At 35.8% G+C, this 13,093-nt stretch overlaps 2 protein-coding genes across 2 annotated transcripts; both read right to left on the bottom strand.

Moving 5' to 3' along the window:
- Positions 1-1,264: 1,264 nt before the first annotated feature.
- LOC126783140 (uncharacterized) lies at positions 1,265-2,648 on the bottom strand. Its single transcript, XM_050508548.1, has one exon. It carries the CDS (start codon positions 2,597-2,599, stop codon positions 1,436-1,438), a length of 1,164 nt encoding a protein of 387 aa, XP_050364505.1. The 5' UTR covers positions 2,600-2,648; the 3' UTR covers positions 1,265-1,435.
- A 7,689-nt stretch (positions 2,649-10,337) lies between these two features.
- Positions 10,338-12,119, bottom strand: LOC126784552 (sister-chromatid cohesion protein 3). The gene is made up of 5 exons (XM_050510016.1): positions 11,986-12,119; positions 11,626-11,891; positions 11,407-11,531; positions 10,987-11,291; positions 10,338-10,633 (listed from the first exon to the last, which is right to left on the bottom strand). The coding sequence occupies exons 1-4, from the start codon at positions 12,085-12,087 to the stop codon at positions 11,029-11,031; spliced, it is 756 nt and encodes a 251-aa protein (XP_050365973.1). The 5' UTR covers positions 12,088-12,119; the 3' UTR covers positions 10,338-10,633; positions 10,987-11,028.
- Between the last annotated feature and the right edge of the window lie 974 nt (positions 12,120-13,093).

Below are 13,093 nucleotides of genomic sequence, written 5' to 3' on the forward strand. Positions count from 1 at the left end.
ACCAACCAACTTTTCACACTTTCCCTCTTTTACAAATTCTTTCAGAACTAAAACTTCCAAGAACCTAGCACCTTGGTATGATTCTCTTCTGCAATTGTTTCTGAAAGATGGAAAAACTTGTTATTAAGTTGTCAAACACATCTTCATAGTACAGCAGCCCACCATAGAGTGATCTAGGGAAGTAATGCATGATCAAATAAATAGTTGATGGTACAAGTAAAATCAGAAAAGAGTTTGTTTTCCAGATGCAGACCTAGAGAGTGATTATTAGTACTCTTTTTTTTTTCTTCTAATAATCACAAGGGTAAAATTAGCAGTCTGACACCATCACCCTAGAACTGTTAACATGTTAGCAAGATTATCCTGGAAATCCAGTTTTCCTTGGTACATACGTTGAATTTTTGAGGTACTTGGTTCAGAACTTCAGATATCTGCTCAGAAACTAAGTCAAGAACTCAAGATGTACTTCTTTAAGTTGATAAAACAGTAGCCAAACTCAACTTCTCCTCACCTAGTAGTCCTTTGAAAAACAAAATTTCAGCACCCAAACACCTTGGGATGATACTCTTCTCCGAGCGGATATAAAAAAGTATTGGGATGATTTGCATTTGATTCTGACTGCCACCCCCATCTTGCTCACAAGAATTGTAGAAAATCCATGTATCTGCTCACAGTCTGAGAACACAGTTAGAAGTAACCATCTTTTTTAGTAATGAACTATTGATTGAACTTTTGCCATCTTTGACAGAACATAAAACCATTCAGTCATCTACATGCCAACTTTGTAAGAGATTTCCCCTATCCCACTGCCCCAGAAACTCATAAATTGCTCGTCATGTAACACGTCATGAAAACAAACTTTAAATTTTCCTCTTTCATCAACCCTTTCAAAAGCAAATTTATAACAACAAGGGATGATTCTATCGTCCAAGCTGAAACTAGAAACATGGTAATACTTTGCACTTGTTTCTGTCCAAGCTGAAACTAAAAACTCGGTAATACTTTGCACTTGTTTCTGAAAAAAAAAGATTTGCAATATATGTTTCAGATTTAATGAACATGTTCATAGTAAAGGACCAGCAGTGTCGGCATTATATTTCAAGCTAATAATTAACAAGCCAAATGCAGCAGCTATAATCTATAATGATTCTTGATCCAGCTAGCTTTTACATTTCTCATAAACATAGCCATAAAGTGATAAATCCAATAAGAGTGATTAAGGGAAACAACGCAGAATATAATCAATTGCTACGGATCAAATATGTTCATTGCGCATAATAGTTGATGTAAAATGGCATCAGCAACTCGTTGTTCATTAAAGAAAAGATCCAGACTGAGACAGTGTTTATAAGAAGCAAATATAAAAAGAGTTGATAGCAGTATGAATGCAATTGACAGACCTAGGAGCACCTCCGGGTTCAACACTATCACCCTGTTAAAAATGTCGCAAAGATTGCACATCCTGAATCTTCACTTTCCCACGGTACACATCCAACAATTGAGGTACTCGTCTGATATATTTGTTCACAAACCGATCCAAGAAGTACTCCTCCGAGTTCGATAAAACACCACTCAAACTCAACTCCTCCTGTTTGATCAGTCCTCTCAAATGCAAAACTCTAACGACTGAAAACCTCGGGATCATTTTCTCATCCAAGCTGTAACGAAAAATTGGAGGATATTTCGCAATTGTTAGTGACTGCCACCCCATCTTGTTCACTAAGAAATCCATTATTCCCATTAACTTCTCCTCGGACATAATCATACACTGTGGATCCTTCTTGAAGGCAGACAGAATATGATCGTCAGACCAACCCCATTTCCTATAAGCCTTCTCACATCGTTTCCACGTCGTCTCTTTGAAATCCAATGCGCAAATAGCAGTCACAAACCTCTGCCTTTGAGGGTCAAAACCCATTTCTTTGACCTTACCCACAAGTTCTCTGAACCCTTCAGGCTTTCTCCTCAATATACGAGGACACCCTGTTAACAAAATAGCAAAAACCAAGTGAGACATGCCCAATTCTCTCCCAAACCCAATATTTGGTAACACATTCTTGGAAAGGTCATCCACGAAGAACCAGGAGCTGCGCTTCCAAACATCGACGGCCATGGAATCAGAGAGCATTACGCTTTTGAGGAAGGTATAAGTGGGTACAATGTGGTTTTCCAAGCTCCGATTCAAGAGACGTGGTTTGGAGGTCACTGTTGTTGCAACGTGGAACCTCGACATGCCTACCGAGCTCAAAAACTCGAGCTTTGGCAAAAGGGTTTTCTTCGCATCGGCTAAAGCAAGCCGTGGGATTGCTGCGCGGATAGTTGAGATCTGGGTGTCTGTGAATTCATACTCTCTAAAAAGGGCTAAAACGGAGTCTGAGGTCACTAGAGATGTAGGCTTTACCTTGCGGGATGATTTAATGGCGGCTTCTGTGTGATCATCAGAGGTGCTGGTCGGTCTGTTTGAACAGAACAACTGATTTTGAAGACCAAAATGCTTGATTCCCAGGATAATCTTGCCAACATGTACTTGACTAAGGCTAGAAGAAAAGATTGGGTGTGTGGATCTAAGGCTCTTGCTAAGAATGTAGCAAACTGCCATACTCTTGACTCCTGACAGAGAATGGAGATGGTCGGGTCAATTTTTGTTTCCCCAATTCCCCCAACCCACAATTCTTCGATTTTTACGGCAGTATATATATATATTTTTTTATTTTCTTTCTAATCACCATATTTGCTCTCTATAGTTCAAAGTTTTATTTAGAATGATTCTTGCTACATCACTATAATTGTTATCTAAACTTCAAATATTATTTTTTTTCTTGAATTTTCATATTTATTTTTTTAATTTCTATTCACAAATCCTTTATATTCATTCTCATATTCTTATGTTTCAATCGAAAAATGTATTGATTCAATTTTTTTCTATTCTAATCCGAGATTTAATTACTCTAAATTAAAACCAATGATAACATATAGGTCAATTAATACATATTAGTTTTATAAAATTAATTAACAATAAGATTTTTAACACAATAGATAAATTAGAAATAAAATTTTTCAACCTGATACTCTACAATTCTACTATAGCAAAACTTAAATTGAATTTTGTTCAACTTCCAAAATATAATATGCTTCTATGGAAAATGAAAATTTGTTACAGATTAAAGAGGTGAAATCGTAAATTTGAGTTTTTAAAAAAAATTAAGCTAAGAGTTTATAGAAAGAGTAAAATATAATTTAAATAATTAGTGAAGTATAAATAGCAAATATGAAAGTGTATCAGAATCATCCTTTTATTTATAATTGCGCTTTTAATTTGCATATGGTTCGTTCTCATTATAGATGAGCTGGTGAATTGGAACAATGACACTCGAGTGACAATCTTGCAAAATATCCCCATGTTTGGTAATTCTGGAATACGCTTATCATGTTTGATATCCCAGGCTATGGGATTATTTAGCATATACTGTAACTTATGATCATCAACTCTCCAATTGCACATGAAGTCATGAAGTGCATTTATCTTTAGCCCTGTAATGATTTTATGCTTCACAACTATGCATTCAATAACCTTCTCACTCATGTTCATTGTCGTAAGTCAAAACTGATTGCAATGACAGAATAGAATGTTGCACAGAGACTGCACTTTCAGAAATTTTATAGCTAGGCGCATACCAAAGACATGCCAAAGAGATACAATGCTCTTTCAATCATATGCAGAGTATACTCTGAGTTCTTCATATGCTCGCCATCAGTACTTTCCACCATTATTTCTGACTATTCTCCTACCTTAACTACTTTCCTCTCAAGAAAATGCTTTTACCCTTGATCCCAGATGCAGAATTCCTCCTCTCCAAGTCACCTGGTTGAGTTAAGAATAGTAAAGAAACAAGTCTCCATTGTCTCTACTAACTATCAATACCTAACAAGAAAGCGAACCTTGTCACTGCTAAAACGCCAAAGAACATAAGACTCCCAATAGACGGTATAAAATCAAGTCACCTGTAGATCCAGCAGCTATAAGTTGATCTTTTGTTCGAACTTTTGCCATCTTTGACAGAACATAAAACCAATCAGTAACCTACATGCCAACTTTGTAAGAGGTTTCCTCTATCCCAATGCCCCCGAGACATTGTGAACAATGATAATGACACAGAACTTGTAAATCAATGAAGGACAATGATAAGCTACATCCCTCATAATGTAACAGGACATGAAAGCAATTCAAAACTCAAGTTCTCCTCTTTCATCAACCCTTTCAAAAGCAAATCAATGCAGAATATAATCAATTAATACGGATCAAATGTGTTTGTTGTGCATGATAGTTGATGTAAAATGACATCAGCCAGTCGTTGTTTATTAAAGAAAAGATCCAGACTGAGACGCTGTTTAATATAAGCAAAAATAAAAGGAGTTAATAGCAGTGTGAGAGCAAATGACAAACCTAGGAGCACCTGCGGGTTCAACACTATCACCCTGTTTAAAATGTTGCAAAGATTACACATCCTGAATCTTCACTTTCCCGCGGTACACATTCAACACTTGAGGTACTTGGCTGATATATCTGTTCACAAACCGATCCAAGAAGGACTCCTCCGAGTTCGATAAAATAATCAACTTCTCCTCTTTGATCAGTCCTTTCAAAAGTAAAACTCTAGTAACTGAAAACCTAGGGATGATTCTCTCTCCAAGCTGTAACGAAAAACATGAGGATATTCTGCAATTGCTTGTGATTGCTGATAACATGGCTGCCATGATCTCTGCAACTAAACAAGCTTGGAGAAGAAGACAATTCTAGAGAGAATTTGAAGAAAATAGATGTAGTTTAATTTGAGTTGATGAGTGTTAAAAACCAAATATTACAGCATACCCCTATTTCTACATAGTAACAAAGGTAAATAGACTATTACAGCTTGAGGTAAAACTTTGAAATTGGAAGCTACATCAGCAGGTAGTCACTGACTTTCATATTCCTTTAACACCTCCCCTCAATCTCAGTGAGGGTTAACAAACTGAGATTGGTGCAGAACTCCTTTAGCATCAGTTCATCTTTAGAGGGTTCCAGTACCAGTTTCCCTGTGTAAGCAGCTTTCTTTGCATTATTAAGTTCTTCTTTCTCCTTAATAGCAAACAAAACAAGCAATCCCATTATTACATCACCAAGATGAACAATTGCACTCTTCAGCTTTTCAAACCACAACTTCAAAAGTTGAACATGTAGATAATCCCTTGTTATCCTTCTGACAACATCACTATTATGGTCAGTCACCTTTAGTTGAACATAAATAGCATCCAAAACAACTTCCATCATAGCACTACCATCATCTCTCTTTTCCTTCACTTGTATGAAATTAGAACTTTTTCTGGCAACCTCTGTACCTTGAATACCCGAAGCAATACCAACGTTGACTTCAAAAACTTCTTCTCTCTGCTTATTAGAAAGCACAGGAAAGACAAAGCTAATACAAGAAACTGGATCAACATATTGAATTTCAGTAAAACTGCCACGGTTATCATCAACATAGACATCTTCACCAACAAAATAAACAGGGTTATCACCAACAAAACAACCTATGTGATCAGTATATATATTTAGTGACCCTGTAAAAATTACATCCAATTCGGACCTCTGTTTGACCGTCGAAATTTCCGGTAAACCGAAAACACCACTAATATCTCCTAAGGGAGGACCCATTACAAAGATGCGAATACCGAAAACCGTTTACATATATGAAAATCACCTAATTTTTGTTACCTATCGTGCATGGTCACACAGAGGAACCTATTTAACAAAGCCCCGGTCAAAGGGGTTTCAATATGCAAAACGCCTCTTTTTTTATTGACCGTAGGTACAAACGGTCAAACCATGTCCAAAACGGACGAAATTTTTATGAGGTCCTTACATATATATACCGATCACATTTGCTGGTGTCGATCGATCATATTTTGAACTAGAGTTGGCGATCGCCTAAGTGTCAACTAATGTATCATAACTTTTATATGAGGTTTAGAATAAAATTATCGCATTATGAAGCGATTATATGAAGAAAACTTCTCGGGATCGATCGACACCAGCCGATGTGATCGGCATATATATTTAGTGACCCTATAAAAGTTTCATCTAATTCGGACTTCGTTTGACCATCATAATTTTTGGTAAATCGAAAAACCACTAATATGCCATAAGGGATGACCTATTACAAATATGCGAACGCCGAAAGCCGTTGCCATATATGAAATTATCTAATTTTTGTTACCTATCATGCGTGGTCGCACTAAATAAATCTATTTGGTGATATAGCGTTAATTAAAACGTCTATAATAAACCCTGTAAAATATCATCGTTAGTATAGAATAAGCAGGAATCGTTCTTTCTGGGGAATTGAATGGAACTCTAAACTTTTAGTGTTAACAAATCATGGGGGATTTGAGATTGATTATTAACTACTTTAATAAAACCTAAATTACTATTTACATGATCGACTTCTCTTTAACAAACTTAAATCAAATTTACCATTACACCACATAATTACAAGTTCAAACCTATCATGCATTCTAATTTGACCAATTACATACTTTTTAGACACCACTACAATTAGAGCCTTAGGGGATCATTTAATCATGCAAGATTTCAATTAACATTTAGATTGACTTAGGGCCTAATCTAAATTTGCATGCAATCGAATTCAATAACACTTAGAGTAGAAATCAAATAAGATTACATTTAAGTACCAAATCTTTGTTGGAGACATGTTTCATATATGGCGTCACCCATCATGGTTTCACATGCAAATTTCCAGAATTTTTAACACTTTTAATCAACACAAACCGAACCTACTTAGGACATGATTCGATTTGTGTCAATATGGTTGATGAATCTAGCACTCAAACACAATCTTAGGGACTGCATCCAAGCACTAAACTCATATGCACATATCTGAAAATTATCTAAAAGCATGAGAAAGATGATTAGAACGCAACAATAGAAATACAAACTCATTAATTATAGGAAACCATCAATTCGGCAAAGATCCAAAAAATCCAATAAAACAATCTGAAAATTTTGATTCTTGATACAAAACAATAATCCCACACAAACATCATACTACAATCTTTATAGACAAAGTATTGTAAAAAATCAAAAACGAACAAACCCATGGAGATGAGTTGCGAGAATCACACGTTGTAGGAACCTTGGAGGTGTGTCTTCAATGGTGATTTTCGGTGGAGATGAAATTTGTATATGAGGGAGAATGGCTTGCTGTTTTGATGAATGATGTTTGATGTAGTATTTTGGTAGAGATTTGGCTCTTGAATGCAAAGGAGAAGTGATCTCTTTCTTTGTGAATGATGTACTATTTATAGAAGAGTTTTGGCTTTTTGAATATTATAGCTTGGACTTTTTCTCCTCAATTTCTTTCACTTATTTTTGTCATTGGTGAGTGCAATCTCCATTGATAAATTCCTTATTTTTCTTCTTTTTTGGTGTCTCCTCATTTCTCTTTTGCATTAACTATTTTTATTCTCTTTCTTTTTCTTTCTCCTCAAATTCTTTCACTTATTTTTGTCATTGATGGGTGCAATCTCCTTTGATAAATTCTTTTTTTTCTACTTTGTAGGTGTCTCATTCTTTCTCTTTTGCATTATCTTTTTTTATTCTCTTCCTTTTTCTTTTTCTCTTTTTCTTTCACTTATTTTTGTCATTGGTGGGTGCAATCTCCATTGATAAATTCCTATTTTTTCTCCTTTCTAGGTGTCTCATTTTTTTTTCCTCATTTGCTTGACTTTTTCTCTATTTTTTTCCCTTATTGTACAATTTGAAAATAATAAAAGAAAAGATGATTCATATAAAAAGATCAAGTTACTACAATAGGAGAGTAAGATTAGGAAAGTTACGGAATACAAGTTTAAGTTCAAGTAAGATTTTCTCAAATTGTACGTTTTCTAGTCTAAAAATGATTCCTAATGCAAGAAAGACTCTCAAGATATCGCCAATGCGACCAAAATGTAGAAAGATGAAGACTCATAATCCAACTAGGTTTCCTAGTCCTACAAGGATTGATACTCAAACTAGGACTCTAGACCAATTCTGCGTTTTTAACTCTTATAAACACAAAAATGTATCTAATACCGCCCAAGACTCTTAATACGACTCAATAACTCAATAGTACAACAATAAGGGCTAAACAAAGTACAAATAGAGGTAAAAACATGTTAAGAACGTCGCACAAAGTGCTTTTATTATTTGGCAAAGCCCCAGTCAATGGGGTTTCAATATATTAAAACACCTCTTTTTTAGTTAACCGTTGGTACCAACGAACGAAATTTTTACGGGTTCCCTAAATATATATACCGATCACATCTACTGGTGTCGATTGTCCATATTTCAAACTGGAGTTGTCGATCGCCGAAGTGTCCACTAATATATTATAACTTTTATATTAGGTTTATAATAAAACTATCACATTATGAAGTGACTATATGAAGGAAACTTATCGGAATCGATCGACACCATTCGATGTGATCAGTATATATATTTAGTGATCATTTTAAAATTTCATCCAATTCGGACCTCGTTTGACCGTCGGAATTTCCAGTAAACCAAAAACAACACTAATATGTCATAAGGGGGGACCCATTACCAAGATCCGAATGCGGAAAGCTGTTTAAATATTTGAAATTACCTAATTTTTGTCATTGATCGTGTGTGGTCGCAACAAGAAAACCCATTTGGCAAAGTCAATGAGGTTTTATTATGTAAAAACGCTTCTTTTTTTGTTGACTGTAGGTAGAGACGGTCAAACCATGTTCAACACGGATGAAATTTTTACAGGGTCCCTAAATATATATATCGATCACATATTGGTATCGATCGACAATATTTCGCAACTATAATTTTTTGTGACTTTTTTTAGAATGTTTTCTAATAATTATTTTATTATTTCAAACCCTAAAATTAGAGTATTATATTTTTTCTAATACAAGCCCACAAGGCCCGGCCCATAAAAGCCCGCAAGGCCCAGCTCGCAAAAGCTCGCAAAACCCGCTTTAGGTGGGCGGCTTGGATCTTCGTATTTGTGAAAATACCTATCCCGGCCCGACCCGACCTGCCACTTATTTAAATTTACCAAGGCCCGGCCCAGTCCCGCCACTCATAGGCCGGGCCGGGCCCGTTAACGAGCCGTACACACATATAGCGTAGTATGTGAAAAAGGAAGGATCTCCATACAAATTTTACTCATTTCTCTAAACTGTGGGACTCTAGTCTTTAGAGAGGGCAAGTAGAGAAGATTTTTAAGAAGGATTATGCGGCTGAAGGAAGTGAAGTTGGGGGAAGCACAAAAAGCCGCTGAAGTAGTTTAGGCATGAAGACGTTGTACTCTGGTGTATCTGTAACTTCTCAGTTCGGGAGGACCCATGATCTAAATATCGCTTATTGAGAGTTAAGGGGTATAATGATATATCGAGAATATATCGGATTTGTTATTTTAATTAAATTTATTAAATTTATGAATGTTATTACAACTAAGTACTAAATAAAAATACACAAATAGTTCCAAATAATAAAAAGAAATGTCTAGATATGAATTTATTGAATTTGAGACAGATAGGCAATGACTTGGCTTCACATATTAAGTTGAAGGTTTCACCTGATGATGTTTTCGGCTTCTCTGATTAAGAGATTGGCGTTCAAAATCACTTTTAATATAAATTTGAAGTTTTTGCGTTTGAAAAATATGAAAATTTTTACTAATTTGGGACGCATCACATCTCAATTTTGAATTTAGTCATTTTTTCTTCATAAAAGTAAAATGATGACATTTTTATTTGAAATAAAATTTAAAAAAATATGATATATCGGGTTAAAATCAAGTTGACCCGATTTATCAGATTCTGATTATGAAATTAGCGTTAACCGATATCTTAAAAAAATATAAAATATCTTATCATTTTTTTAATATCTAGTATATATCGGAATATTTAGAGCGGAGGGGAGGACTTTATAATTAGAGGAATCGGTGCCGAGAAAAAAGTTGATGAAATATGTTTCAAGTAAGGACTTTTTTTTTTTTTTGAAAAGTTTCAAGTAAGGACTTGGATGAGCCTGTTACTATTGTTTTTGCAGAAGCACTGGGGTAGACGGTGCCAATGTATCAGCGAACGTCGCAATAGAATCAAGGTGTTCTTTCCCCGCTGTTTTGTTTGGGTGTCCAATTACGTTGATCTGCATTTCTTCTCCAGTCTAAAACGAACCGATTTCTCTAGTGGCCACACATAACAGTGAAAACATGTCAGATTGTTTCACCACTGACATGCTGAGAGAGGAGATTTGGGTGACAGGTTAAGAGGTAGTCAATTTTGATTAACCAATGTTTTGAGGAAAGTACCCAAAAGATTGCTACATTTTACACAACATGCCGGGAGATCAGTGTCTTCCATCCACACAACTTCGTCATGGATAAAATAAATAAAGGAGAGCAACCTAATCAATTATGAGGAGTCAAAGAGCTCAAGGTACTAACAGAAATCTAGAGAATGAATTACATGATTCTATCAGACTTAAGAATATGTTGCGAGGAAACTATGTACCTTGGATATACAGTATGCAGGTCGCAATTCTAGATTTGGGATCCTGCAACAATACCAAAAAGGAAAATATGAATCAGCTTTGACCAACCACCAGATAAATGTTACAAACGGTGAATACCGAATGCAGGGTGTATTCAGGTTCAGTCAAAGCTCACAATAACACAGTAGCACAAAACCTTCCAATCAAATATTTGCTCGATGAATTGTAATGATTCGCATTATGTTCATTTTATATGCAAGCCAGAATAACAAAAAATAGGCTATCTACTGCTTAATCTGAAGTCATGCAAATGCACATCTGGTATCAACAAATCAAAATGTCTCTTCTTTAGAAATTCCAAGGATAAAAAGAAATTCATCTCTACACCCAAATGAAATGAGTTTAGTATTTCATACCTGACATCCTAGAAGCCGCATATATATCAGATCTTAAGCATATCACATCTGCGTCTGGCCTTTGTTTCCCTCTCGTGAACCTCTCAGTGATCTTAACTTGGATGATGGCCTAATTTGATTTATCAAAGGAACATCTTCATCATCCTCATCTTGTTCTTCTTCATCTTGAGCATTTTCATGGTCAGATCCACTAATTGAGTCCTCTTCTTCACTTGAGTCATGATCATCAAAGAGCCTCTTTCCCTGTATATTACACCTTTTCCGTGGACGACCCCTGCGCCTTATAGAGGTCCCATCTTTTTCTTCTGCAATTATGCAACATCTGTCTTTATACATATAAACTATATGAGAGTTTATTACGAGTACCGTAATGGAATAAAAATATACAGTAAAGGGTACCCAATTCCATTTTAGCTGTACCTTGGACGCCTTCAATCTTTGCAAATTTTTCCCGCAAGGTTTGAACGAATGTGTGATAAGGACGCCAGCCACTAGGATCTTCATCCATATTTACATTCTCCGGTCGATTTTGAATATTGACATTACTACTTGCAGAAGTAAATATAACAATTTAGACAAGTAAATAGTGATATAATCAAAATGGAGATGACAGCTTATGTATATAAAAGAATGTCTTACATCTCAAGAATATCAGGTGTAGACAATTTGGACACAAAATGGAACACAGCACCTTCCAGAAAGGACAACTGCTTGGGGGCATCTATAAAAGCATATTCAACTCCCTGGTTCACGATTTTCAAAATGTCTGATTTGTGCTTGTTTTTGGAAGCACCTACAAATGTCCCAGAAAGCTGAGCAGCTAGTGCTTGGAACTCTTGAAAATGCTTGCTTGCTAAAGATTCATCATCACCTCTAGATAGTTCAATCATATACCGATTGTAGGCCTAGTCAATACAGGAAGATAATAAATTAACTATATATGTGAATAAGATGAATAAACTCTACGAGGACCATTTATTCACGATTCACGGGTCATACCATTTTCAGTGCTTCCAAGAAAGTTTTTGCAAGATCATCATCATTCTTCTTCAGGAAAGTTATCAGGTGCTTAACTATCTCAGCTACACTTGTACCGTGCATCACAAATCGAGATATAATCTCTGGACCTAGGCACTCCTGCATTAAGCATTTATCCAACCGTAATTATAATACATTTTGGGACTCCTACAAGCGCACAGGCCATCAATCTACCACATGATTGCCATTTAATAAAACGAAATATTATTTCACAAAAAAAAAAAATATATATATATATATATATGATTTCTTTAAATTGCCATAGATATTTAATATTTTCTTCTTCTTTTTTAAGGATTTCTCATAACAAAATCAAATTTGAGTGACTTAATTATAAAAAAGTCATCACCAATTTAGAAATTATAAAAAAGTCAGATAGTTAAAACTTTTAAATTGTTGCCCATAATATTGATAATATTTACGATTGTGCCATTTGACCTCAAATTGAAAAACAATTCAAATTAGCGTAGACAAGCAGAGTAGCGATCAATGCGATCGGCGACGAAGGCATAAGCTAGCAACGAGGATTTCAGGCTCCGATTGAGATCGATTAGGGCTTTATGTGAGTTGTTACACTGGGCATGCAGCTCCGAGACGAGAGTCAGATCGAATATGTTGATGAAGAAGAGGATTGGTGAGAGAGTTTCGATGCCGGAGGCAGCGGAGACTTGACCACCTACTCTATTGGTGTCATGCCATTCTAGTTTGGCGATGCAATTTACAATTTCCAAGGCATCAGTTGTTTTTCTTCGACGTCCGATTTGGATCTAATCACCGGCAATAACGGTGTGATAATATGGAGGTAGTGACAGTCTGGAGGTAGCGAAGGCGGTGACTGTGCAACTGTTGATGCAAGGGTGTGCTAGAAAGAGAGGATAGTGGTGGATGTGTTGTTGTTGATGTAAGGCTAGCCGGAAACGCCGAGATTGGAAGACAATGGTGCCCATAGCAATTTTCTAGGTGCCTATAACAATTTTTTGTTTTCTTTAAAGGAGGTTGATGATCAATACTATTACACGTCACACTACTAGCCACCCTACCAATCACACTAACTTTGTATTGTGACAAG

The sequence above is a fragment of the Argentina anserina genome, chromosome 2 (genome assembly GCF_933775445.1).
Source record: "Argentina anserina chromosome 2, drPotAnse1.1, whole genome shotgun sequence".
Taxonomy (NCBI): Eukaryota; Viridiplantae; Streptophyta; class Magnoliopsida; order Rosales; family Rosaceae; genus Argentina; species Argentina anserina.